Below are 23346 nucleotides of genomic sequence, written 5' to 3' on the forward strand. Positions count from 1 at the left end.
TCTGGTAGCATTCTTACACTGTTGAGTGTTTGTGTCGTGGAGGTGCTTAGAGACTGAGCTATTCAGAGTTTTTCTATCTGATGCCAGTCGAGGCTGACCAGCTTGGAGCCTGTTCAGTAGGAGAGAGGCACTTGTCACCTACAGGGGTGGGTAGAGAAAACAATGAGTCAAAAATTCTGATACTTGCTAGTTTGTCTCCTAGTTCTTTGGGACTTTCTGAAACCAATTCCTTGTTTTCAGATCTCCACATATGTTGGAGGCTGAATCTCCTTTTATTTCTTAAGTTTGCTGCCCATCATAGGAACTGCTTTCTTTATCATCCATTGATTTGACAAACCAGGCAGTACAGCCTGGGTCCACAGCATCTGCCCAGCGTTCAGGTATTTATAGGCTCATTGCCTCATGATTTGGAACAAACCCTGATTTATTTATTTGTTTCCACCTCTTGTGCCCAGCCTGGGCCTTTGGAGATGTGCTGTGCTCTGCATTAGCTGACTTTCTTTTGTTTGTTGTTTGTTTCCTTCTCAGGAATGACAGTTACTCTGCTTCTCCTGGAAGGCCAGAGAGTCTGAGCACCCAGCGAGATCTCTTTGAGGAGAGAGGGGAGGAGTACTTGAATGCTTTTGACAAGAAGGCCCAGGCAGACTTTGACAGCTGCCTGTCTTCTCAGAGGATAGGCCAAGATCTCTTGTTTCAGCATCAGGAGACTGTGCAGGAAACCTGTCCTGCTGGTAACCGCCATGCAAACTTGAGGTGTTCGCCCCTAGAACCTGATTTTATCCAAGCAGAGAAGAAGCCTGAATATAATGGCTGGGATATCAGCCACCATCAGAAACCTGCAGAGACTGCAGCAGAAGTTGCCGAAGAAGTGCCCAGGGATGAGCAGTCATTCAGTGCTGACCCGTGGAAGAAAGAAGGAGCTAATACCAAACAGCCCACTGAAGAGACAACAGAGTGGGCTCCTGAGAACCGGAACACCAGTGGTCAGCACCAGGAGCAAATGGGGAGGACGCGACGATCAGGCCCAATTAAAAAACCAGTCCTGAAAGCCCTCAAGGTGGAAGAGAAAGAGAAGGAGATGGAGAAGGTTAAACTGGAGGGAGAGGACACCTCACGCCCACTGAAGGAGAAGGCAGCTGTTCAGAAAGTAGAAAATGAGTCAGATGATTCTGCAGCCTTACTGAACTCCACGCGTTACCTGCTGGATGACAAAGGTTCTTCCCAAACCAACCTTGCCCGAGAGGCTGAGAAGTCCCAGGAGGAAGAGGAGGAAGAAGAGGAGGAAGAGAAGCCAGAAAGAACCTGGGAGAACAAACTATCCAGAGAGTCTGGTGATCTCCCTCCCACAAAAAGAAACAACTGGATCTTCATTGATGAGGAACAAGCCTTTGGTGGGAGAGGCCAAGGGCGTGGGCGAGGGAGAGGCTTCAGAGAGTTCACTTTCCGAGGCCGAGGCACTGTTGTGGGCGGTCGGGGAGTCTATAACAACCAGCGGAGCAGCCGAGGGCGAGGGCTTCGGGAGTTCAACCAGCCAGAGGACTTCCCTAGAGGCAAGCCAAGGCGCCGGATTGCAAGCGAGACACACAGTGAAGGGTCAGAATACGAGGAGCTCCCCAAGCGTCGCCGGCAGAGGGGCTCAGAAAACAGCAATGAAGGCTCTGTGCTGGACAGGGAGGACAGTGATTTGAAAAAGGGAGACTTCAAAGAGTCTTGGAGGTCCAACAAAATCTATTCAGATGACCACAGTAGTCTGGATCCTAAGATGAGGGCTCCGAGAGCTTTTGGGAGATCACTGCCACCAAGACTGAGCAACTCTGGCTATGGGCGAAGGAGTTTCATGGGTAAGGAGCCCAGCCAGTGGCAAAGCAGGAGTGGGGGAGCAGGGTGGCAGGAGTACAGCCACGCCTCTCCATCAGACACTTTTGGGAGCAGGCAGCAGTCTGACAGGGACTACATTCAGGATTCTTATAAACATGTGGATTCCTTCTCTAGCCGGGTTTTTGACGAGAGTCATCTGGATGACAAAAGGCACTTTTTCCAGGAGGATTACTCAGCGGATCAGGAGAACATAGAGAACAGGCCATTCAGGAGGCGGCGTCCCCCCCGCCAAGACAAGCCCCCGCGGTTCAGGCGCCTCAGGCAAGAGAGGGAATCGGTCGGCCAGTGGAACCCCGAGGAGGGAAGCCCCAACCTGCTGCCCAGCCAGTGGCCCGGAAGACCCAAGCTGACCACTGCAGAGAAGAGCAGCATCTCGGGCAGACGGTCTCCTGAGCTGTCCTACCAGAACTCATCAGACCATGCCAACGAGGAGTGGGAGACAGCATCTGAAAGCAGTGACTTCAGCGAGCGGCGGGAGAGGCGAGATGGAGTTTCAGAGAGTGAAGGCCAGCTAGAGGGTGGCCTCGGGAGTGGGAGCTTGGGAGAAAAGAGGGAGCTAGCGAAGCGGAGCTTCTCAAGCCAAAGGCCACTTGTCGACAGGCAGAGCCGCAAGGCCGACCCAGCAGGGTTTGCAGAGCAGTCTGTCAGGACTGGTGTTGGAACAGCTTCCAGATACGAGAGCCAGCAGAATGGGACACTGATAAAAAGCAAAAGGTAAAGTTGCATTCTGACATACAGATATCTGTCATCTGATACGCAGATTCTGGAGGAGTGGAGAAGGGCTGGACTGTGGGTGAGGAGCTGTTGACTGTGTTTCTTCTAGTGCGGGTGACTTCCAGCACCATTTATCCAACCTTGTGACATTCAAGAGTCTCATCATTGTCTGTTTTACAACCGACTGACGCCTTTGCTTCCATGCTGGGAATCCAGGTTTATGGAAGTTGCTGAGACACTGTGGGCATGACGTGTTATTCTTCTTCACCTTAGTTTTGGGCCAAGACAGCTCTCTACTTTCTGGACTGCCTCTCGCTGGAGGCATGAAGGATAATGAAAGAAATCCTGGTCCTTGACTCCAAACCTATTGTGTCCTTCCTGTCCTGTCATGGGTCCCCAGTGGAGTATAGGAGAGCACAGAAGTGAGGGTTGGGTTTTCCTGGGATAAGTTACCGTGAGCTGTGCAGGTTGAGCACCTGGATTCCCAGTAGTGTGGTTGTGGCATGAGCACAATGTGTGACATTGCCAGTCCTAGCTTTGCCTGAGCAAATATTTTCTTACATCTTAGTGGACACCAGTGATGAGTGGCAAGCAGCGCTGTGTGTTCCTAGCCTGGTGGGAGGAGTTCCTCCTGAGAGTATTTTAAGACAACTCCGACACTAGGGATTAAGTATTTTCCTGTGTCCTGTGAAAAATCTGGTGATTGACAGGACGCTGGGTTAGGTGGGCCTTGGTCCTGGGCCAATTTGACAGCTCCCTTGTTAGCTTTTCCTTTAACAGGAACAGGCGGAAAAAAGAGTCCTGTGCAGCTGCATTGTATTGGGTTTAAAGCACTGATAAATAGGCAACTTGTTCTTTGTTTTCTGTCCTCTTGTGCCCCATCTCCCCCAACTCCTGGATGCAGTAACTAGTAGTAGTTTATATAGAAATAAGGGAGAGGAGAGCTGATGTCTGGAAGGATGCAGGCAGGTAGAAAGGGAAAGTAAGCGAAGGGGGAAACTTTTTTTTTTTTTTTACCTTCTCCTTTAACTATGCCTCTCTTGAGTTGAATGCTTGGGAATGATGTGGTCATTGGATGTGGTGTGTGGATGTGGATGGTGGTCAAATGGGCAAAATAATTCTGGGAGAAACAAAATGGGAAACTTTTTTTTTTCTCGATGTCATCAGCCTCTCCCCATTTCCCTTCCCCTCACCTGATGCTTGCCAGGAAATGCGTGTTAATTGCAAAGAGGAGCAGGGGAGCTGTTAGAGCAGTGTCATAGGAGGGTAGGAGACACTGCAGAAGCACAGAGCCCTCCTTGTAGGGACAAGCTAGGCTATTAGCTTTGTTGCGGGGGCAGTGTGTTGGTTGACTCATGAGTACAGGTATTGTTCTGTTTCCATCCCACTTCCCCAGTAACATCCTTGTAATGGGCTCTGTGCTCAAAATTTAACATCTGCTTCAGTTGAGCGAAGGCTGGGGAAGGATGAGGTGCAATTAGAAAAATCGTAAAAATAATATAGCCCATATGTTTTCTTCTTGCTACTTTTACTCATCTTCTTGTGAAAAATCTTAATTCCTTTCCCTTCCTTCCTTGTAGGTCTCCAGAAGAAGGAGGTGGCCTTGGCAACACCAGTGGTGGGAGCAGCCACTCTATTTACAGCTTGGATAGGACCTCCCATGCAAACTCAGAGAGTGCTGAGGGTCCAGGTAAAAAGCCAGAGAAGGAGCCCAAATCCACTGCGCAAAGAGCAAGTGAGAAGGGAGAGGCCTTGTCACAGTTTGAACTGAGTTATGGAAGTGAGTGTCTTAATTCATTTGTTTTCTTTAAAGGGATAACACGTTGTGGCTAACTTCAAGCCAGACTGATTGAATCCAATGTAATTTTAAATATCAGGTTAGATTTTTTTCCATTTAATTACTCAAGCAAGAAAATTCTAGTGTATCTAAATAGGGAAAACATGGAAGACAAAGGTGGTTTTAAATTTTAAACCCAAACTTTCAGCCAGATCTGACAGTTTCTTTAATGTTTCTTCTATAGAAAGTTTGGTTTTAGGGAGAATATTTCTATCCAAGATGTTAAATTTCAAGCCCAAAATACCTTACGTAGTGCGAAGGAAGTTGAAAGAGTATCCAGAGTGGGGAATTTGAGTCTGAGCTTATGGCAGGAGGGCAAGAAATTAGTATCTCTGAAACCATTAGCATTAGGCCATGACTCAGCTATTTGCTGTTCATAGAGCTGAGGTTTTACATCCAGAGGAGATGGGTGTGTTTTCAAAAGTACCTGTGCCTGCTTTGTCCTTGCTAGTATTTGGAAAGGTGTGAGGTTTTTTTCAACTGATACTGTACCTAAAGCTACCCGAGTTACCACATGGCTCACATTCCCAAGCTCTTCCAGCTGGAGCATGCTCATCTTGAGGTAGAGGAGAGCAAAGCCCTGCAGAATAAAGTGACTGGTAGATGTCAACAGATTACCATGGCTTAGTTTTCAAAGCTTAGCTGCAGTGCTGTTGGCTGAACTTGTTTGCGGGTTGAATGGTTCCTATTTGGAATGCGCTCTTTAAATTATTGCAATCATAAAGCTTTATATGCACACACACATGCACTGTTTTTTTCCCTATATATTCTTTGTTCAGGTACCATCATTGATAATCGGGCGTCGAACACAGCAGAAGAGAATGAAGTAGGTTCTATGGCAGGTGAAGGCTTCATTGAGGTTCTTACTAAAAAGCAGCGTCGCTTGCTGGAAGAGGAGCGAAGGAAGAAGGAACAGGCTGCTCAGGTGAGGAATGGGAGGCAGAAAAAGCTTAACCTGATATATTGTTTGGACTGCAGTCAGAGGAACAGGGCCCCAAAAGTGTTTGGATGAGCAGAAAAACATGCAGTTGGCCAAGGTAGTACATACAGATCCTGTATTAGGCCCCGGAAACATATTTTGGCTCAGATGGCCAGGGGCCATTGGTCTGAAGAGGATGGTTAGACTTCTGACTGTTCTTGTTTTCTAGCATAATTCTTAATTGCGAGTTAAGGAGGGTTTTCTAAAGTGATCTTCATCCAAAGCAGCTTCACTCACTAAGCCAGTTGCTGGCTGTAGTTGGTGGGATATTGGGCAGCAGTGACCAGTGGAGGACCTCTGCACTCTTGCTGTGTGAACAATGTGTTACTGCTAGAACAGGATGTGGTAGCTTCCTTGCCAGAGGTGTCATGTTTGTGTTCTGGCCACCTGACCAGAAAGAAACTAACAAACTGGAAGAAACTCTGACAATTTAATGTTCATAATAGGTTAAAGGAGTTGATTTGCAAGAAAAGATGTAAGACTGCAGTGTGGGTAGCTTAGTTAAGTAATGTTTAGGAGGGGGGGCATTTGTCTACATGTAATGGAAGACTGCAGATTCTAGGGAGATAAGAGAATATTTTGACATGAAAGGAGACTTAGTGAAATCTGGAGAACTAAATGCAAATGAAAAGCATCGTTGGGAAATGCTTCCTGACAAGGAGGGCTTGTGGTAGGTTCAGAGAGTCTTGCAAGCAAAGTTATAAAAGCCTGGTTGCTTGGCATCTTTAAAATTAAGCTGAAGACAATGTGTGAATGTGCAGTGGAAAGGTCTTGCCGTTGCAGAGATGTGCTTCTCTTTCTGTTCAGATCTTGGCTCTGTGAAAGAGCCATCTCTGTATTGTGAAATTATTAATTGATCTTGTTTTAGCTGGAGTAAAAAAGAGAAGAATTAAGCAGAGCAAGTATGTTGTAGTGTCAGTTTTGCTTTGCTTTGTATCCTCTTCCCCCACCTCCCCAAAAGAGAAAAATCTCATGCTGCTGAAGGCAGGTTTTTTCACGGCCTTGTTAGACAGGGGGAACCTCCCAGTAGCCACTGGGTAAGAGTGGGGAGGGAGTCAGAACTACTTTGTATGGTTCTGTTACATGAGTTGGGGGCTCTTCACATTGCAGCATTTAGAAATCCAGGGTTTGAACTTGCCAGGAGCAGACCGTGTTAGTCCAGTGCAGTGACAGGTCTTATGGCCTGTGCCTTTTCTCTCTTAGGCACCAGCTAAGGCCCGCGTCCTTCAGTCTCGCATCCCTCCTCGATTTGCTAAGAAACAGAACAGCTTGTGCTTGGAGCAAAGTGATGTAACGGTGTCTGGAAACAGCCTGGGCACAGAGATCTGGGAGAGCAACAGCCCAGGTAAGTTTGAGTCTGTTCCGAGGTGTTTCACAGAGCTGAGGAATCCTCTGGTGTGTGCAGGAAGGATTGGGTGTCTGTGCTTAAGAGGAGACAACCTTCTCTTGTCTGATGCTGGAAGTGGGAGGGGAGCTAACAGACATCTGGAGTAGCATCTGTTCAAAACTGTACTGGTCAGCCATCCTCCTCCTGTTGTTGACCATGTCAGTCTCCTAATCTATTTCTTGAGTCTTTGTGTAACATCAAGATCCTACTATATAGCATTTTCTAGCCTGTTGGGCTGGATCTACTTCAACCATTTTCTTATTTTGCCTTACTCTGTTTTCTCATCCTCTAGCACTGAACAGCTAGCGCCTCCCTTGTTTCTCTCTCCCTTTCTTTCTCCTGTTGTTTTCATGTTCCCTAAGAAGTCTCTTCCCTGTTCTCTACCCTCGCTCTCCATACTCTATTCCTATTGTCTTTGTGCTGCATCATGTCTCAGCTGATTGGGCAACACTGGTTTTCTGAGATGGTGAAAATCTCGTGTCTAGAAATGGAAAGTTAGTAGTGTAACTTGCACAGTGTACAAGGTGTGCTCACAGCTGTGTTTCAAGCAGGTGAACCCTGCCCTCTGTTCTCTTCCAGCTCTTTCTGTTCAGTCTCCTGGCAGTGATTCCTGGAGCAAGCCTGTAAATACCTTTAATGGTACTGAATCTAGCGCCACTGAGGTAAGTGGCACCTAATGTGCCATTCAGGTATTGCGTATATAAAATACTAACATTAGGTGGCTTATGCTTCTCATTGCTCCATCTGTGCTTAGCAGCTCTCAGCTCTGCTTGTGCAATTTTAAACTGTCTCTTTGCAGTTCTGATTTGAGCTTGATGCTGCTCAAATCTTGACCTAGAGGGCCAAGCGCCGCTTGGTGTTACATGTGGGTATAAATCTGGAGTAACTGTCGGTAGAGCTATTCCAGGGTTATGCTCCTAACTGGACACAGAGCGTGGTCGAGGATGGTGGAATCCCATAGGTTGTGTTTGTGTGCCTCATGCCTGTGAGCAGTGTGTAGCTGTAGCCTTAATGCAGGGAGGGCGGAGGAGGTTCCTGAATGCTTCACCTCTGGAGACCAGAGTTCAAATCTGGTTTGGGTCACAAGTGAAATGAGTTTGGCAATCTCAGCCTAGTTGCTATGTGTCACACTTTTTCCTTATTCTAAAGCCATGGTCCGGTTGGTGTATTGGTTAACCTGTCTCAGGGTTGTGTAGAGCTGAAGCAGCAGCCAAGGGATGCTGCAGGTCAGGCCCAACTCTTTTGCAGTTAACCAAGAATGTGATTTGAAAAGGGGACATGGTCTTGCTGTTTTCTGGGATTTTTTTTTTTTTTTTTCCTCCTTTGTGGAGCTGGGTCGGAGTCTGGGGCTTTAACACATTTCGTGCTTTGCATAGCAGGGTTTTAAAGGCAGCCAGGGGGATAGTGGCATTGACTTGAGCGCGGAGTCTCGGGAATCCTCCGCTACCTCCTCTCAGCGCAGTTCTCCATATGGCACCCTCAAACCAGAGGAGATGAATGGGGCTGGCCTGGTGGACCCAAAGCCTGACTGCCAGAAGGAGCAAGTGCAGAAGCAATCTGATAAAAAGGTAATCTGGATTTGCAGCCAAGCCAGAGCACGTAGTGAGAGACCTTGTGAAGTGGTTGTGTTGTTCTTGATAGCATTTTTAAGGCTTGAGATTGGGTTATTCAGTCTTTGTGTCTCAGCCTCTCTGCTTTCCTGTTAAGGATTCAGATCAAGGCTCAGGACAGAACAAGGAACACAAGCCTGGACCAATCGGCAACGAACGCTCCCTGAAAAACAGAAAGGGTTCGGAGGGAACGGAACGGCTGGAAGGGAATATTCCCCCTGTTAACGGGGTGGAAATTCACGTGGATTCTGTACTTCCTGTGCCACCCATTGAATTTGGAGTAAATCCTAAAGTGAGGATTGAATTTAATTTTATCTTCTTGGTGATTTGAGCTTGTTGAGATATGAAAGGTGGTTTGAGGCAGAAGGATTATTTAGAGGAGGCTTCCAGCTGTAGATTTGCCTTAGATTTCATTACTGACACAAACCAGGTACTCAAGATGTCTTGGCAAACACATAATATCCTCTTGGAAATATTGTCCCAAGGACCAGCTGGGGTGGTATCAGAGGTGAGGGACAAAATTACGGCCATCTAAGCCTTTGTGCGCCTCTGGGGGTTGCCTGCTGCTGAGTGCTGAGAAGTGTCTTTTTGTTCTCTTCCAGCAAGGCTTACTGGAGGACAATCTTTAGTTTCTAGTGTCATGATTCAGGCTAAAGTCATTAACCATGAGAAGCAGATGGATGGCCCTTGGACCTGGATTTGAATTTTGTGTGTTTTACTTTTTCAGGACTCTGACTTCAGCTTGCCGCCTGGTTCTGCCTCTGGCACTGCAGCTAACCCTGTCACCAAATTGCAGGATGCCTTGGCTAGTAATGTAAGTATTTTTTTTTTTCTTTTGGCATTGATTGATTGGAGATACTCCTTAGTTAAACCTCAGATGCTTCCAAAGAGAGCAAGCGTATTTCTTTGCATTTGACTTCACACTTAATGCTTAGGCGACACACATAACTAAAATCCATAATAGAAATCTGTGCCTTCAAGGTACCTTGATACTTCTGAGCCAGTGATGCTCATTTTGATATAGGGAGCAACTCCATTATCATTGTGACCTGTGTAAAGCAAGAGGTATTGCAGATCTCTGACATCACCAGTCTCCTCCCCTGAGGCACAAAAGAGTGCTGGTAATGGACATGATGCAGACAGATAGTGGTGTTTTTAGGCCTGGGCTGCCCACTTCCTCAGAAGGTCTCATCTGCCACAGCAAGGCAGAGAACTGTAACTTGTTAGTCAGGCCCTTCTGGAGGCTTCCCAGCTTATTCCAGCCATCTGGGTATTTCATTATTATATGTGAAAGAGTGAGCACGCTGAAAGCCCAGCTTGTAGCTCAGCTGTGGACAGCAATGTGAGAAACTCACAGAACTGTTTTTGAAATGTCTTCAAGTTTGTAGGCCGTTTGATTTTGGAGGTTTGTCTTAAAGGGTGTTTCTTTTCAGAAGTGCTCTTTCAGAAACAGGTTTTGTCTGAAATTTAGGTACATTCCAAATATAGGACAGGAGGGGGAACTCTTCTGCAAATTGAAGTTACTGGATCAAATTGATGTTTAAGTGGAAGCTGGTGTAACTTGACATAGAGGGTGTCATTGCACATAACTGAAGCTTCATTTATTCCAACAGCAGAATGGATCACGGTTGAGTGTGGTACTTAACTCCTGCAGTACCACTGAGGATTGAATCCTTTGTGGTGTAGTTACTAGAGCTGCCAGTTGAGGCTCTGTCAGCCTTGGTAGCTCATGACATTCTCAAAAGAGCTTATAAAATATTTACCATTTACGAATCTCCCCTCAGGCAGGGTTAACGCAGTCCATTCCCATTCTGCGAAGAGATCATCACCTCCAGCGGTGCATTGGCCTGAACCCAATGTCCTTCCCCACTGCAGACCTTACTCTTAAGGTAAGCAAGCTGGCATGTGTGTTTGTCCTAGGTGTGGATACCATGTCTCCATGGCCAGAGTAGTGAAGATGGAGAATTCTTTCCCAGAGCATTTTGTTAGGTACTGCTAAACCTTTAATTAGCTTCTATAAAAGTTGTGCATATATGCTATTCAGCATGGGTGGAAGGGCATGTGTTTCAGCAGTCCTGGATGCTGAAGTCCTCACCAGTTGTAGAACAGGTGCAACAGAGCTTTCCTACTATTTCAGTAGTTGGGTAGGATGACTGGTCACAGATCCTAGGTGCTTGATGGTTTAAAGAAGAAAAACAACAAAAACCCCAAAACCAAACATAGAAACTACAACAAAAAAAACCCCAAAATAAACCAAACCAAAAACCACCACCATCTCAACCCCAAAAAGCTCAGCAAATACCAAGGGGGATTGAGTGTTTGTGAAGGATGCTTGCCCATTGGAAATTGGTGTGAAACTCCTTGACCTGAGACCTGCCAGCTTTCCACTATGACTAGACTAGATTGAATTTGAACTAATAGATCATAGATGAGCAACTCTAGGCTTCAGTATTGTCCTCCCCATTTGAACTGTCTGTAGTTATTGTCCTTCATTTCCATAGATGGAGTCTGCTCGTAAAGCTTGGGAAAACTCTCCTAGTTTACCAGAACAGAACTCCCCAGGAGGCGCAGGCTCAGGCATCCAGCCTCCTTCCAGTGTTGGAGCTTCCAACGGTGTCAGCTACAGCTCTTTTGGTGGAGTTTCTATGCCGCCTATGCCTGTGGCGTCCGTAGCACCTTCTGCATCTATTCCAGGTACCTGCAAACTGTGGCAGCGGTATTTGCCTTGTCTGGTTGGTATCTAGGAATCATCCTCTGATTCTTGTAGCATGGTGAGAAGAGCTTCCATGTAAAGTAACTGGGTGGCTGGTATTTAACAGATTCTTAACACCAATTCAGTCAAGACAGAAAGAGGGACCATCTACCCACTTTGAAGAATGTTACTTGAGTGTGACTGGTATAATCTCAGCACAAGGACGACTTTCCCTGTGTAGCAGCAAGTCTCTGTGATGTCTCAATGGATCCTGCTTACCCTTCCCTGTGTGCTCGATAGAGTAGAAGGGAAATGAAGAAACAGAAACCTATGGCTGAGAGACTTCAACAGTCCCAATATCAATATCAACCATTCCTCTGCTCACTTTGCTATTTAAGTCACACGTTCTGAGCACCTTCTGCTCTTTGTATATAATAACAACTTGCTTACAGTTTGCAGAAGTCTGGGAGGTGGGAAGGTGTTGCTGTCCTTGAGTTAGAGGAAAAGCTTGAGCTCAGTCATGTTAGGTAGTGTGTATAATTAGGGAGAGCATCTGGAAAAAAGGAATGTACTTGGATTCTCTGACTCCTGGGTCCCAAAGGACCTCTCATGCACGCACTATCCTTCTCATTCCTCAATTCAAGAGTGGAATGGAATATGCTGGACAGAAGTGATAGGGAGTGGACCACTGTAGTGACTCTGTTAATAGCTTCCACTTGGAAAACGGATTGTTCCAAGTCAGGTGATCTGCTTACCCATCCACTGTAATTTTACTTGTAAATCCCATGGTTCAGATCTGCACAGAACCACAGGAGTGGCACAGCACTTTGATTGGTGCCACCTTTGGGGTGAATATGGCTTTTAGATCTCTTGCGTGAAGGTCTCAAACACCATGTTTGCTCTTTCTGTCCCTCCTAGCTGCAAAGATGAGATGACTGCAGGTTTCTGGCATTTAGGAACAGTTTGGAGTGCAGGTCACCAATTCCTGAACTGTTAGTGTCTCTGAGTTTTTTGTGGAGGTGGGAAACCTGGGTTTACATTTAGCCTTTTATAGAAAGTTATGATTAATTCTCAGCAAGCTTGCTACTCTAAAGTGAGGCTGCTGGCTTTGGTATGTGGACTTAAGAGCTTTACAGGTTCTTCTGAATGGGTACTGTGTTTGTGTTGACTTGCTAAGCTGGTTTCTGAGAAGTAGGAAATAGTCTTGACCTGCAGGTCTCTGCAGCGTTCTGTGCCTGTATCTCCCCTGTACGTTGAATTTACAGCCTGCCTTCTCTGATGTTTAGGTAACCATATTCCACCCCTGTATCTGGATGGCCATGTGTTTGCAAGTCAGCCCCGCCTGGTCCCTCAGACGATACCTCAGCAGCAAAGCTACCAACAGGTAAGGGAGAAATACCACTAGCTAGTGGTTTCTCAAGGAGTCTTCAGGGTAGCATTTAAGAAATGAAGAGTCATTTATCTCTCCGATAGCCCAAAAAAGCTTAGATGTGGCTCCCTTTAGGTTCCTTGAATGCTGTTTCCTAGTGGGTGTTACAGGTTGGTGAAATTGAAGGGAGGGGAATTGAGGTTTTTTCCTCTTTTTGTACCAGTGCCTTTGGGCTGGGTTTAACTGAAGCAGATGCTGAGGCATCTGTGTGAGGTAAAGTAGCTTTCAGTAAATTCCACAGCCTGTCAATACCGATGAGCAATTTCACTAGCCTTAGTGAATAGGGTGTTGACAGGGTTGGGGAGAGCCCCTTCAAGGTAAGCGTGCAGGCAAGTGAGAGCTGGGATTGTCAGTGCCTGTTCTGTGTGTGGAACATGTTGGTCCCTCATGTGTCCATCAAATGCCTTTTGCAGGCATCAGTCTTCCCTCTTGGGTGCCTGTGCAGTGTTTTCTCCTGCCAGTGTGCTGCTGTTCTGTGGAATGATGCAGGGGCTGGGTAAAGGCGCAGTGTAGGTAATTATCATGACAGATTGACTCACAGAGGAAACTGGTGGATTTTTAGCAGCCTGGGAGAGTTTCTGGCTCCTCTTGTACTTCTCAGTCATCTTAATTTCTTCTGCAGGCTGCTGCTGCTCAACAGATTCCCATTTCCCTCCACACATCCTTACAGGCCCAAGCTCAGCTTGGGTTGAGGGGTGGTCTGCCTGTTTCCCAGTCCCAGGAGATGTACAGCTCCATACAGCCCTTCAGGTAACTGCTTCCAGTTTTTCATTTCCTTGTGGCTTAATTTCTTATGTTCCTGATGTCTATGTACATTGATCAGATACTCCGCACTCATCTTCTCTTCCCCCTTTGACTTGCTGTTTCCTTCCCCTAGTAACACTGCTGGGATGGAGAGCAAGGATATCAGGGCTCATAAGGCTCTCTGTAGCATGTTTCTTTGTAGGACAATGCCAAAGACCATCCTTGGAAGGTTATTCGGTTTTACTGCCTACCATCTCAAAAGGGGAGGCAAATCTTGGGAAAGATGCAGAAAGAGGAGGTTTGTGGGCTGGCAAGCAGACTTACTAGTAAGAAACCCAGAGCTTACAGCTTACTGTGGTTTACTACTGGAGAGAAGACAAAGAGGCAGTTTGATCAGAGCTGAGTACCTGGATAGTGAAATTAAATAACTCTTTGCCTGCACTTTGTCGGAGAAAAAATTATAAGATTCAAATCAGAAAATTGAATGCAAGTGTAACAGCAACAGTACTGGGCTACAGGAACTGCTTAGTAGAACTGAAGGATTGAGACATCCACTTCAGAGTTGGGCTGGCTGTGGGAATGTTACTCTGTACCCCTTTCCTGCATGAGATGAGAGTGAATGATCAGAATAGTCCTTAAAGGCCTCAAAAACCTAGACACTGAGGTTTAAAAAAACCCCAACTTTTTTGCTACAGCTGTTTGAATCTTTAACTTCTGATTCTTTTCTGCTTTGCAAAGCTGCTGCAGATTGCTGGTAACGTGAATCCTCCCTTACTACTAATCCAGAGCTTATTGTGCAGGGTATTGAAACATAAACTTTGGGTAGGACACGGTGTCATTCTGTTGAATATTTCTGCAATACAAGGACGTGGCTGTAAGGGCTTAAAAGTGGAAATAAAAAAATCCCTGTAACTAAAATGGAAAGTGGCATCACAGCTTATTTCTAAGCTGTTGATTTAGTAGAGTCTGAGAACAACTTGCTGATTGCAGGCCAGATATGGTTTGGCGGGGGGGTGTGTGTATAGTCTCCAAAGATTTTCTGTGTGATGACTTGAACGTATGCTTCTTCTCCAGGTCTCAGGTGTATATGCACCCCAGTCTGTCTCAACCCAGCACCATGGTCCTGACAGGAGGCACTGCTCTGAAGCCTCCGTATTCCGCCTTCCCAGGCATGCAGCCCTTGGAGGTGGTAAAAACCCAGTCTGGGTCCCCCTATCAGCCCATGAATGGAAGCCAGACACTGGTTTATGAAGGCCAGATAAACCAGGCAGCTGGTATGGGAGCCTCGCAGATGATGGACTCTCAGCTTACGCAGGTTAGGAGCAGGGCTTGCAAGCCACTCCTTTGTACAGGCTTTTTCACAGCCGCTTGTTTCTGAGACTGGGTTGAAACTAGTATTTGTGCTGAGTCGTGTGTTTGTGTGAACTAAGCTCTTTGTAAAGAGGCAAAAGATTTCCCCGAGACTCTGTTCTGTGAACCATTGTTTCAAACATGCAACACCTTATTTAATGAGATTCTTGCTAATTACTTGTCTGTCCCTGCTGAGATGTCATTTTGTAACTTGCAAGTCCTTGCCTTCAATATAGACATTTCATGCAGATCAGACCTTGCAGTGCTTCATGGATAGGAGGCCATGATGCAATAGTCCTAAAAGTACCTCTTCTGAGACAATCGCAATTGTCTCCAGATGTAACTCGGCTTCCAGGGTAACTAGGACCTTTTAATAAAAGCTCGTCTATTTTCTCATTTCATTTGTTATCCAGGTCTTACTTACAACTTCTGCTGATCTGTTTGGTAGCATCTTAACAAGAATTTCATTGTGTGAAAAAGTTTTTGTAAAGCATGGCTCAGATAAAGACATTGAATCCTACTGTGAGCGTAGCTATATTTGTGGACATGTGTTCTGATTCTCTGAAGAAGTTTGATACTTTAATTAAACTCAGCTTACATTTATTTTTTGCAACATGTTAAGGTTTATTTTTTGTTTAAAGAGGGATTTTTATGTTGTGACTGACAGTTAATTGTGGAAGTAACTTAGCTGAGGAAAATACAGAGAATACTGGCAAACTAAATATTTGAAGAAATGCTTTCTTTATCCATCATAAGCTAGTAACTTGGTCTCTTTTACCAGCCTTAGATTTTTTTATTTTATTTATTTATTACAAAATGTTGTCATAGAACCTCCTAAATCCAGCAATTGTGAGAACTGTCAGATGAATCAGAGGGAACAGGAGGCTCTTGTCCTCAGTCCTGAGCTGCATTTTTTTAAAATTACTCTTAATTATTACCATCATCAGTTTGAAGCTGACTGCAGAATGTATAGCTGAGGTCACCATCACTTTCTCTAGAGGTCTGGTCCTCAAAACGCTTTGGCATGGAACTGTAGCAGACTTTCTGGTTTGGGCATTAAAGTTGCAAAAAAACCCCCTGACACTGAGCTGTCTGATGCTGCCGTCATATCAAGAGAAAATACATCTATGCAGTGACCATGAGGAAGACTGAAAAACTGGGTGAAGGTTCTAAGCAAGGAGGACAGCCCTGTGTCTGAGTGCAGTTATGTTAAATCAATGCCATGTTAAAAGCACAGCTGATAGGGTGTTGGCAACACTACCAGAACATGCATTTCAGTGTGAAAATCCCTCTGTTGCATTGATTTGCATTTATTCTGTGCCAGACTGCACTGTTTGTGAGCTTCCTTTTAGCAATGCCGTGCTTTCAGGGTATTAGGAGGCAGTGTGTCAAACACAAGACTGTTACTGTCATTAAGTTAACTACATGTCCTTATCACACAGCTAACGATGCCTGTGCCTGGCTCCCAGCTTCCTCTGCCCCGCTATGGCTCTGGCCAGCAGCCCCTGATTCTACCACAGTCCATCCAGCTTCCTCAGGGGCAAAACCTGCCTGTAGGAGCTCCCCGAAGAATCCTGCCTCCTGGATCCCAGCCTTCTGTTCTTGCTACCAGCAGGGAGGTAAGGATTAACTCCTGTGTGCTTATCTTGGCATTCATTAACCCCTCCCGTATTGAAGTTTCGCTCCTTGATCTTGCTTGTTAAAGGGGAGACTAGCTTGTTTGGGATCCTTAAATATCAAAGCCAAGGATTGGTGGTAAAATGAAGGAGCCCTTTTCCCCTCATCTCCAAAGTGCAGGCCAGCAGTTTTTCAGGTTTTGCTGCTGGTCACCATTCTGTTTCCAGGGAGCCACATCCTGCCTTGATCCAGTTTGGAGTCTCCAGTTTTATTACATGTTTACACAGGTTTCCCCAGAGTGCTTGAGGGGTGGTGAGCTCCAGACACAGTTGGAATACTGCCCAGATATTTCACACTGTTGTGAAGCTTGTCCATTTGAGTAGGTATATTAATGTCATGTCTGGTTTGATGGATTCATATCATAAGTTTGTCTATTATAGGGGAGAGAGAGCACAGCACAGCAGTTAACTTCCAGGTTCTGTATTTGATTGTGCTGCTGGCTTGCTGGTTTAATACAAGCAGATTATTTCACTTAAAGCCTCACTTTCTTCACCTGAAAAATGTTTCTTCTTTTAAGGGGCACGATGGGTAGAAGGGCAAAGATTTGGCTTAAGTGTTTATATGAAGTAATGAGTGATTTGTGAATGCAAAGATGATGCTCTTTCTCGTGCGTTTTCCTCTGTAGTCCTCCCAAATGGAAATGAAAGGGTTTCATTTCTCCGATGGTAAACAGAATATGTCCTCCGGAGGGTCTGTACCGTCACCACATACGTACAGGTAAAATTTTCGCAGAACTTAGCCTCTGTAGTCAGAATGGGGAAGTGACATAGTGCGTGCATCATCCCTGTACGAGATTCGCTTGGGTTTTCACATGTAGAATGTGCTTGCTATGGTCCAAATACTTGTATCAAAATGCATGATTATGGCTTTCATTTTTGGGTGTGGGCCAGTGTGTAACTGACTTGGCCCTTTGTGCTTGTGGGAAGTGCATAAAGTTATTTGTTTACTGAGTCTTAAAGACAAATTGGAATTGGTATACGCTTTCGTGTGTTCCTTGTAAAGGTGGAAAATGCAAGGATCACTGAATAAACATTTTAATTTCCAGCATGATTCTCTCAAGATGAGAGGTGCTCATGTCTAGACATACCAAACCTTCAGGTCATTGAGCGTTTTGGGACATGCAGTTGCTTTATTTTTTTTTTCACTCAACCAATCAATGTGTTGTCTTTTGGGCTGGGGAGCTCACTGATCTGCACAGCACAGACTCGTGCCCTGTCTACTGCTGCTTTCTGCCGTCTTTTTATTCTTTCACACGTGAATAAGGTTCTCATTCCATTGTAGAATTTACTCCATGAATATTGTCGACTCTTCGATTTCCAGGCCTAGCTCTGCCAGCCCAAGCGGGAAGCCGTCTGGACCAGCAGTTAGTATGGGCTCTGTCCAAGGACACTATGTTCAACAGGTAGTGTGCATCAGTACTTTGTTTGACCCAGCAGTATCTGCTCTTCTATACTGTCATACTTGTGCCATGGACTTGAGAGGAGTGGCAGAAAGGCCTGCGTGCTGACGCTGTATGTGGGAGCTGTTATTTTCTCTGTGGGGTGAGTGGGTAGGTGGGTGTTCCGACTCCCAAGAGTAATGCTGTGTGATTTGAAAGTCAGGAGAGGTTAGAGGATTACCTGTTTTACAGTGTCCGTGGTGTTTGTTGTTGAGTTTTTATCGGTCGTTTGCATTGCCAGACATGTGAGACACTGCAAGATCCTTATTACATGTTAGGTGTTTTAGGACAGCAAAGTGTGATAGAACAGAAGAAATACCTGATTTTTGGAGCAGATTTGATGTCTTGCGTGAATGATGGTCACAGTTTGTATTTTTGTATCTGCCTAGAGGTCTCTGCACTAGCTAATGCTTTGTTTTTATATGTCAAAAGGCAAAGCAGCGGGTGGATGAAAATAAAGCCAATTTGGGAGCAGTAAAGCTGCAAGAAACAGCCTCCACAAACCAGATGAAGCCAGTGCGCACAGGAGCAATCAAACCTCAGGCAGTCAAAGTGGAGGAAAGCAAGGCCTAGGAACACCTCTGATGCCCAGCTGGTCCTGCTGCCTGAGAGGCCCTGCAGCTTAGACTGGACCCCACTGATCTCCTGAAAATCTCACCAGATCTACTCCCTGCCCCCCATTGACTGACTACAGCAACATCATCCAAGCCCCTCTCCCAACAAAGCAGTTTGAAACAGTGGATATGACATTGACCTGCTTGCTTTAAAACCAACCAACCATGTGACTTTGAAGTGGCTCGAGCCATTGTTTTTTTTTTATTCCCCCCCCCGCCATGCCCCGTCCACAGGTAGCTGTGATTGCTCACTTGGCAAAGCCCATCCTTCTCCTTCCCTACTTCTGTCTCAGCAGAGTGGCAACTGGGGGAGAGGGGTTAGTTTGAGGTTTTTCATTTTAAAGGCAGCTGAGGTTTTTACAAAAAAAGCTATATCTTTGTTTATAGCAGAACTTTTATATGTTCTCTCATTTTTCCCACCCTTCTTTCTGCTTTCCTTATTCCTTCCAGAAAAGAATTCCCTTCAGCTAAAATTATGTTCTGACAAAACTATGCTTAGTTTTATATATGGTTCTGTGCTATGTTGAGAATTATGACTCTTCTAAATTGAGTTTGTTTGGGTATATATTACCCAGATGATTTAGCCTTTCAGATTATTTGGTTTTGAAAAACCAGGACAGTTACAGCATTCGTTAAATTTTCAGTATTTTTGTTTTAAGCTAGAAGCAGTGCTTGCGTTAGAAGTAAATGTATACTAAAGGTATATAGTAGATCAGTGCATTAATCTTGAAACTTGCACCACTTCAATTGTAGCTTTGGGGTGCCTTGTGCACAACAAAATGTGGCATTTTTGTTTTAAGGAATTAAAAAAACCACCAAATTTCTGTTGCAAGCTCATATGGATCTAGGGGTTGTTTTTGTGGGTTTGGGATTTTTTAGTGACTGCCAAACACACACCAAAATGTAAATCATAGATTTATGAAATGTAAAATCTGTTAAGAAAAATTCTCCTCACCGCACATGGGTCAGAAGAGTTGGCTAGAGCCAACGGGTCTGTATGGACTACTTTTTGTAGTTGTGATGCTCTCTTATGCTCCCTACCTTGGCCGCTCTAATTCTTCATGTCTCCTGAGACTTGTTCTATATTGTGTTCATCCCTTGGGGCTGCTCTCCTAAGCTTTGCTCTTCTCCCTTTTACCTAAGTCTTTCTTTCTGTTCCTCTGACTCATGGCCTTTTGTAAAATTTGCATAGAAATGCATCAGTAAGGGACCCCCTCCGCAAGACCGCTGTTTTAGCACTTGGAACCTCCTTTTTTGTGTCAGAAGCGCATGGTTACAGAGGCAGTTTGGAATCATCCTTCTACTCTCCTTCCCCAGTTGAACAGCAAAGGGTTCTTTACTTTTGATGCAGTTGCATATCATGTGTACACAGTATTGTCACCTCACAATTACTCACCAGTATTTGATGATCTATGAAAGGAAGGTCCCAGTGGGAGGGGGTTGGGTTTTATTTCCTTGGTGGTTTGGTTTTGGTTTATGTGTGTGCGTGTGTGTGTGTGTGTGTGTATGTAGATTTTTAGGATGGACTTACAAGTTCTGAAAGTGCTTGGAGTCCTTCAGCTGACGGTAGTCTTAAGTAAACTCAACTACTTTCAGCTAACTTGGTTTGTGTTGTTTAGCTCTTTCAAAATGTTAAAGTAGGCTGGTCACTCTGAAGTGGGGGAAAGAAAACTTCATTTCTGCAGTAGATGATAGCTTGCTAACTGGCTGTGCCATCTGCCTCTGCTAGGTGGCAGCAAGTCATTTGTTGGTGGTTCCAAAGAAGATAATTTTGAACAAAGAATGTATTTGGGAAGGGATCTGAAAGGTGTTCTTGTTTCTTCGTTTGCTTTTTCCCCCCCTTTCTAGGAAAGATCCTTCATAACTTTTTAGGGATGCATTTGAAGTTTTAAGCTAGGTATAAATAAGAATTTTATACAGTAGCTTTAAAGAGTTTAGAAACCTAAACTAACTTAGACATAGTGATGTCCCCTCTCCACAGGTGTCCCCATTGACCATGGCAGAGAACCCGAAGGGAAAGGGATAGGATGGTACTTAAAAAAAAAAAAAAAAAAAAAGCAAAAAAACCCCCTCTCTTTTTCCTCATGTTTTATGGATTTTTAACTTCAGAGCAGAGTGTGCCAGCATCTCTCTAGCGTCCTCCTTAAAGTACAGGGTTTGAGATTTAGCGACATACACTTCCGCAGCCTTCAGACATCTCCCAGACCTGCATCCTCATCTGCTAGTCCTGCTCCCAACATTTTCCAAAGATTGCTCCACCAGTAAGTCATCCCACCCCCCCCCCTTTCTATTTTCTTCCTTGGAATATCATGAACAACAGAATTGTCTGTTTTTTTCTTTATTATCCTTCTGCCCAGCTGGCCCTAGCTAATACCAGCCCAGAATCTAACTGTAATGGCTAAAGAGACTTATCCGAGCCCCCCTCTTCTCATTTCTTTCCTACCCTAGACACACTACTTAAGCTTTACAAAGACACTAACCTCTTTCCTCCCACCTATATGACTTTAAAATGGTCAAATGTGTTGGAGAAACTGGGTTATTGCTAGATACAAGTTATTGCAGTCCCTCTGGTGTAAATGCCATCAGAACTACAGTACTTCCTGTTGAAAAAGGTCACCCTTCTTTCTCTTTTAACCTCTCCATTCCTTCCCCCAACAGAATAAAACACTAGAATTTATTTATACGTATTTGATGTTGTAGGTCTAGGTGAAAAAGTAATTGTTTCACTGCTCTATTTATATATTATGTCTGAATTATTCTGTGCAGGAAAGGCCAAGAAATGCATGTAAGCTTCATTCCATTCCTCACCTTTGCGTGACTGTCAGCTGCAGTTGGCAAGACTCTCTTTCACTTAATGGAGTTTTGTGTGATGGAAAGCAGTTTTAGAGCCCAAATTTCTACAGTGCAATATCCTTCTTCTCTGGCATATATTCTTGTTTGTTTGTTTAAAGCTAGTACAAGGTTAGTGCAGTTTATGGTGCTCTTGATTCAAAAGGAAAGCCTCTGATCCTCAAGGTGCAGAAATGCCAAGGGTGCTGGTACGCTGATAACAAATTCAGCTTGGGGAAGAGGAGAATGGAGATGTATACAATGTGGATATGGTTTATAGGAGAATACTTCTGCTTGCCGTCTCCACTGCTGAAGGGTCAGGCCCTAATGATTTATTCCTTTGTGAGTTGCTTTTGCTTTGACTGGAAATCAGCTACCAAATTGCAGGCTCCTTCTGCTTGGAAAGGTGCAGTGGGAGGGAGAGGTGGAATCCATGTTTTCAGCAACAATGGGTGAAGCAGAAATATTCAGAGGCTGACTTTGCTGCTTTTTGTTCAGCTGAAGGTCTGAAGCACATTGTGTAATTAGTTCTCTTAAATGCAGTGATTCATGGCCTAGCAGCTGCATTCAGTGCTGCTTTCCTCTCCAGTTCAGCCTGCTTTTAGCTCTTAATTAAAAAAAAAAAAAAAAGAAAAAATTTTTAAAATTAAATAAATTGAAGTTAAGGAGGAAAAAAAGGAAGAAGGAAAAAAAAGTGTGCCAGTATATTTTTTCAATGACAAGTGGAAGCAGCACAGTCACCAGTGCAACAGGTATTATTGTTGATCTTCCATAATTCGCTCCTGGCTATGCCATGTGACAGCTGTACAGTCGTCAGTAACTCTGAATGTGTTTGCAGCCCATTGAACTCCCATACGTGTTTGTGTTCATGCAGAGGCACTCCATTTAACAGTTTCCTTGCAAGAATGCTGCGAAGCTACAAGCTGCCCTGTGGTTCCTGTGTATTTATGGATATATATTAAGAAATGAGCCTAGCATTTTTGCTATGTCTCACCTTTTGGCAGGCTACTATATTCACTTTCAAGCAAGCACCACTGCATGCCAAGATCTTGTTCTGTTGCATTTTGTTAACCTTCTGTTTTGCTTCTGGCTGGTTAAGCACAGGTTAATTCCTTGTAGCATGGGTTATTTCTGAGGTACAGCAGCCCAGTTTCCTTGTAAGAAAGATGCATTTGTGAATAAGAATTAATCTACAACAGGCATCAGGATACTTAGTTGTGGCCCATCAACAGAAAAGGTGCATTTTGCCGAAGCAGTGGAACTGCTGACTGTGAAGAGGCAGCAGCAGTCCAACTCTCTTTTTGTTCTGTTTTGTTTTGTTTTGGTTGGTTTGTTTGTTTTAATCCAAAGACCACCAGATTTTCCTAGTGGCCATAGACACCCCCCTTGGGTTTAATGGCTCCTCCTGACTCCTCGAGATGTCTGCAGCCACAACCTTGACCGTTCCCCTGGGAATCACAGCAGCAGCAGTGAGGCGCTCACCCTTTAGCATGTCTTAAGGCGTTGTCCTTAGCTGGAATCCTTCCTCTGGTTCTGTATAAATTGCATTTGTTGTTTCTCAAGGGGATATTGTACTCCTTAAAGCTTTTAACCTCATGACCTGTATAGTAAATTTTTTTTGGCCTTTCCTCTCTTTGTCTTTTCATGTAGACCAGATATTTGAAAGGGCAGACGATGGATAATTGTGTAACATGCAACCTGTTTATATTTTTTGGAAACTTTTACTTGGACCGGAACTCGAATCACGGAATCACCAGGCCAGTTGCAGCACACTCTTTATTGCCCTTTTTCCTTGTTTCAGTACCTATTGTTTCTCCTTTCAAATATGTGATTGTATTAGCTCTTTCCATATGAAAGAATTCTCCTTATTTAAATAAAAAAAAAAAATAAAGCAGGTTATGCTTTTCTCAAATTCCCAAGTCCCTTGTCTGGTTCTTTTCGTTAAAGACCTGTGTATATATTTTACTTTTTTTTTTTCTCGAATGACGGCGGCCACGGCGCCGATGTGGGTGACCATGCTATGGCAGGGACACGGCATCTGGGGTGCTCCCTGCCCCCTCGGCCGCGGTAGCTGGCAAGCCGAGGGTGGCGCTGGGGTCGTGGCCCGGAGCCGGGTGGAGGAGTGCCTGGCGATGAGGGAGGGGGCTCTCACGGCCGCCATGGCGGGG

At 44.9% G+C, this 23346-nt stretch overlaps 1 protein-coding gene and 1 non-coding gene across 13 annotated transcripts in view; both read left to right on the forward strand.

Annotated features, from left to right (window-relative positions):
- The window catches only part of PRRC2B (proline rich coiled-coil 2B), a 64040-nt gene extending 40950 nt beyond the window's left edge, over positions 1–23090 (forward strand). For 6 of the 12 annotated variants that reach the window (XM_029999604.2, XM_029999602.2, XM_029999603.2 and 3 more), the window contains 17 exons: positions 529–2592; positions 4173–4372; positions 5209–5354; positions 6612–6753; positions 7375–7457; positions 8172–8363; positions 8503–8697; positions 9133–9219; positions 10190–10294; positions 10907–11099; positions 12384–12481; positions 13149–13276; positions 14345–14585; positions 16063–16239; positions 16923–17014; positions 17579–17699; positions 18168–23090. In XM_029999604.2, the coding sequence (XP_029855464.1) occupies positions 529–2592; positions 4173–4372; positions 5209–5354; positions 6612–6753; positions 7375–7457; positions 8172–8363; positions 8503–8697; positions 9133–9219; positions 10190–10294; positions 10907–11099; positions 12384–12481; positions 13149–13276; positions 14345–14585; positions 16063–16239; positions 16923–17014; positions 17579–17699; positions 18168–18308 (4405 nt within the window). In that variant the 3' untranslated portion in view covers positions 18309–23090. Of the gene's footprint in view, positions 1–528; positions 2593–4172; positions 4373–5208; positions 5355–6611; positions 6754–7374; positions 7458–8171; positions 8364–8502; positions 8698–9132; positions 9220–10189; positions 10295–10906; positions 11100–12383; positions 12482–13148; positions 13277–14344; positions 14586–16062; positions 16240–16524; positions 16617–16922; positions 17015–17578; positions 17700–18167 lie in introns of those variants that run through there. The other 6 variants (XR_003921278.1, XR_003921279.1, XM_029999610.1 and 3 more) reach the window with 6 other exon arrangements.
- Positions 11346–11439, forward strand: LOC115335511. Its single transcript, XR_003921455.1, has one exon. It is a non-coding gene; the product is annotated as a small nucleolar RNA SNORD62 (small nucleolar RNA).
- Positions 23091–23346: the final 256 nt, after the last annotated feature.

Source organism: Aquila chrysaetos, chromosome 24 (assembly GCF_900496995.4).
Source record: "Aquila chrysaetos chrysaetos chromosome 24, bAquChr1.4, whole genome shotgun sequence".
Lineage (NCBI taxonomy): Eukaryota > Metazoa > Chordata > Aves > Accipitriformes > Accipitridae > Aquila > Aquila chrysaetos.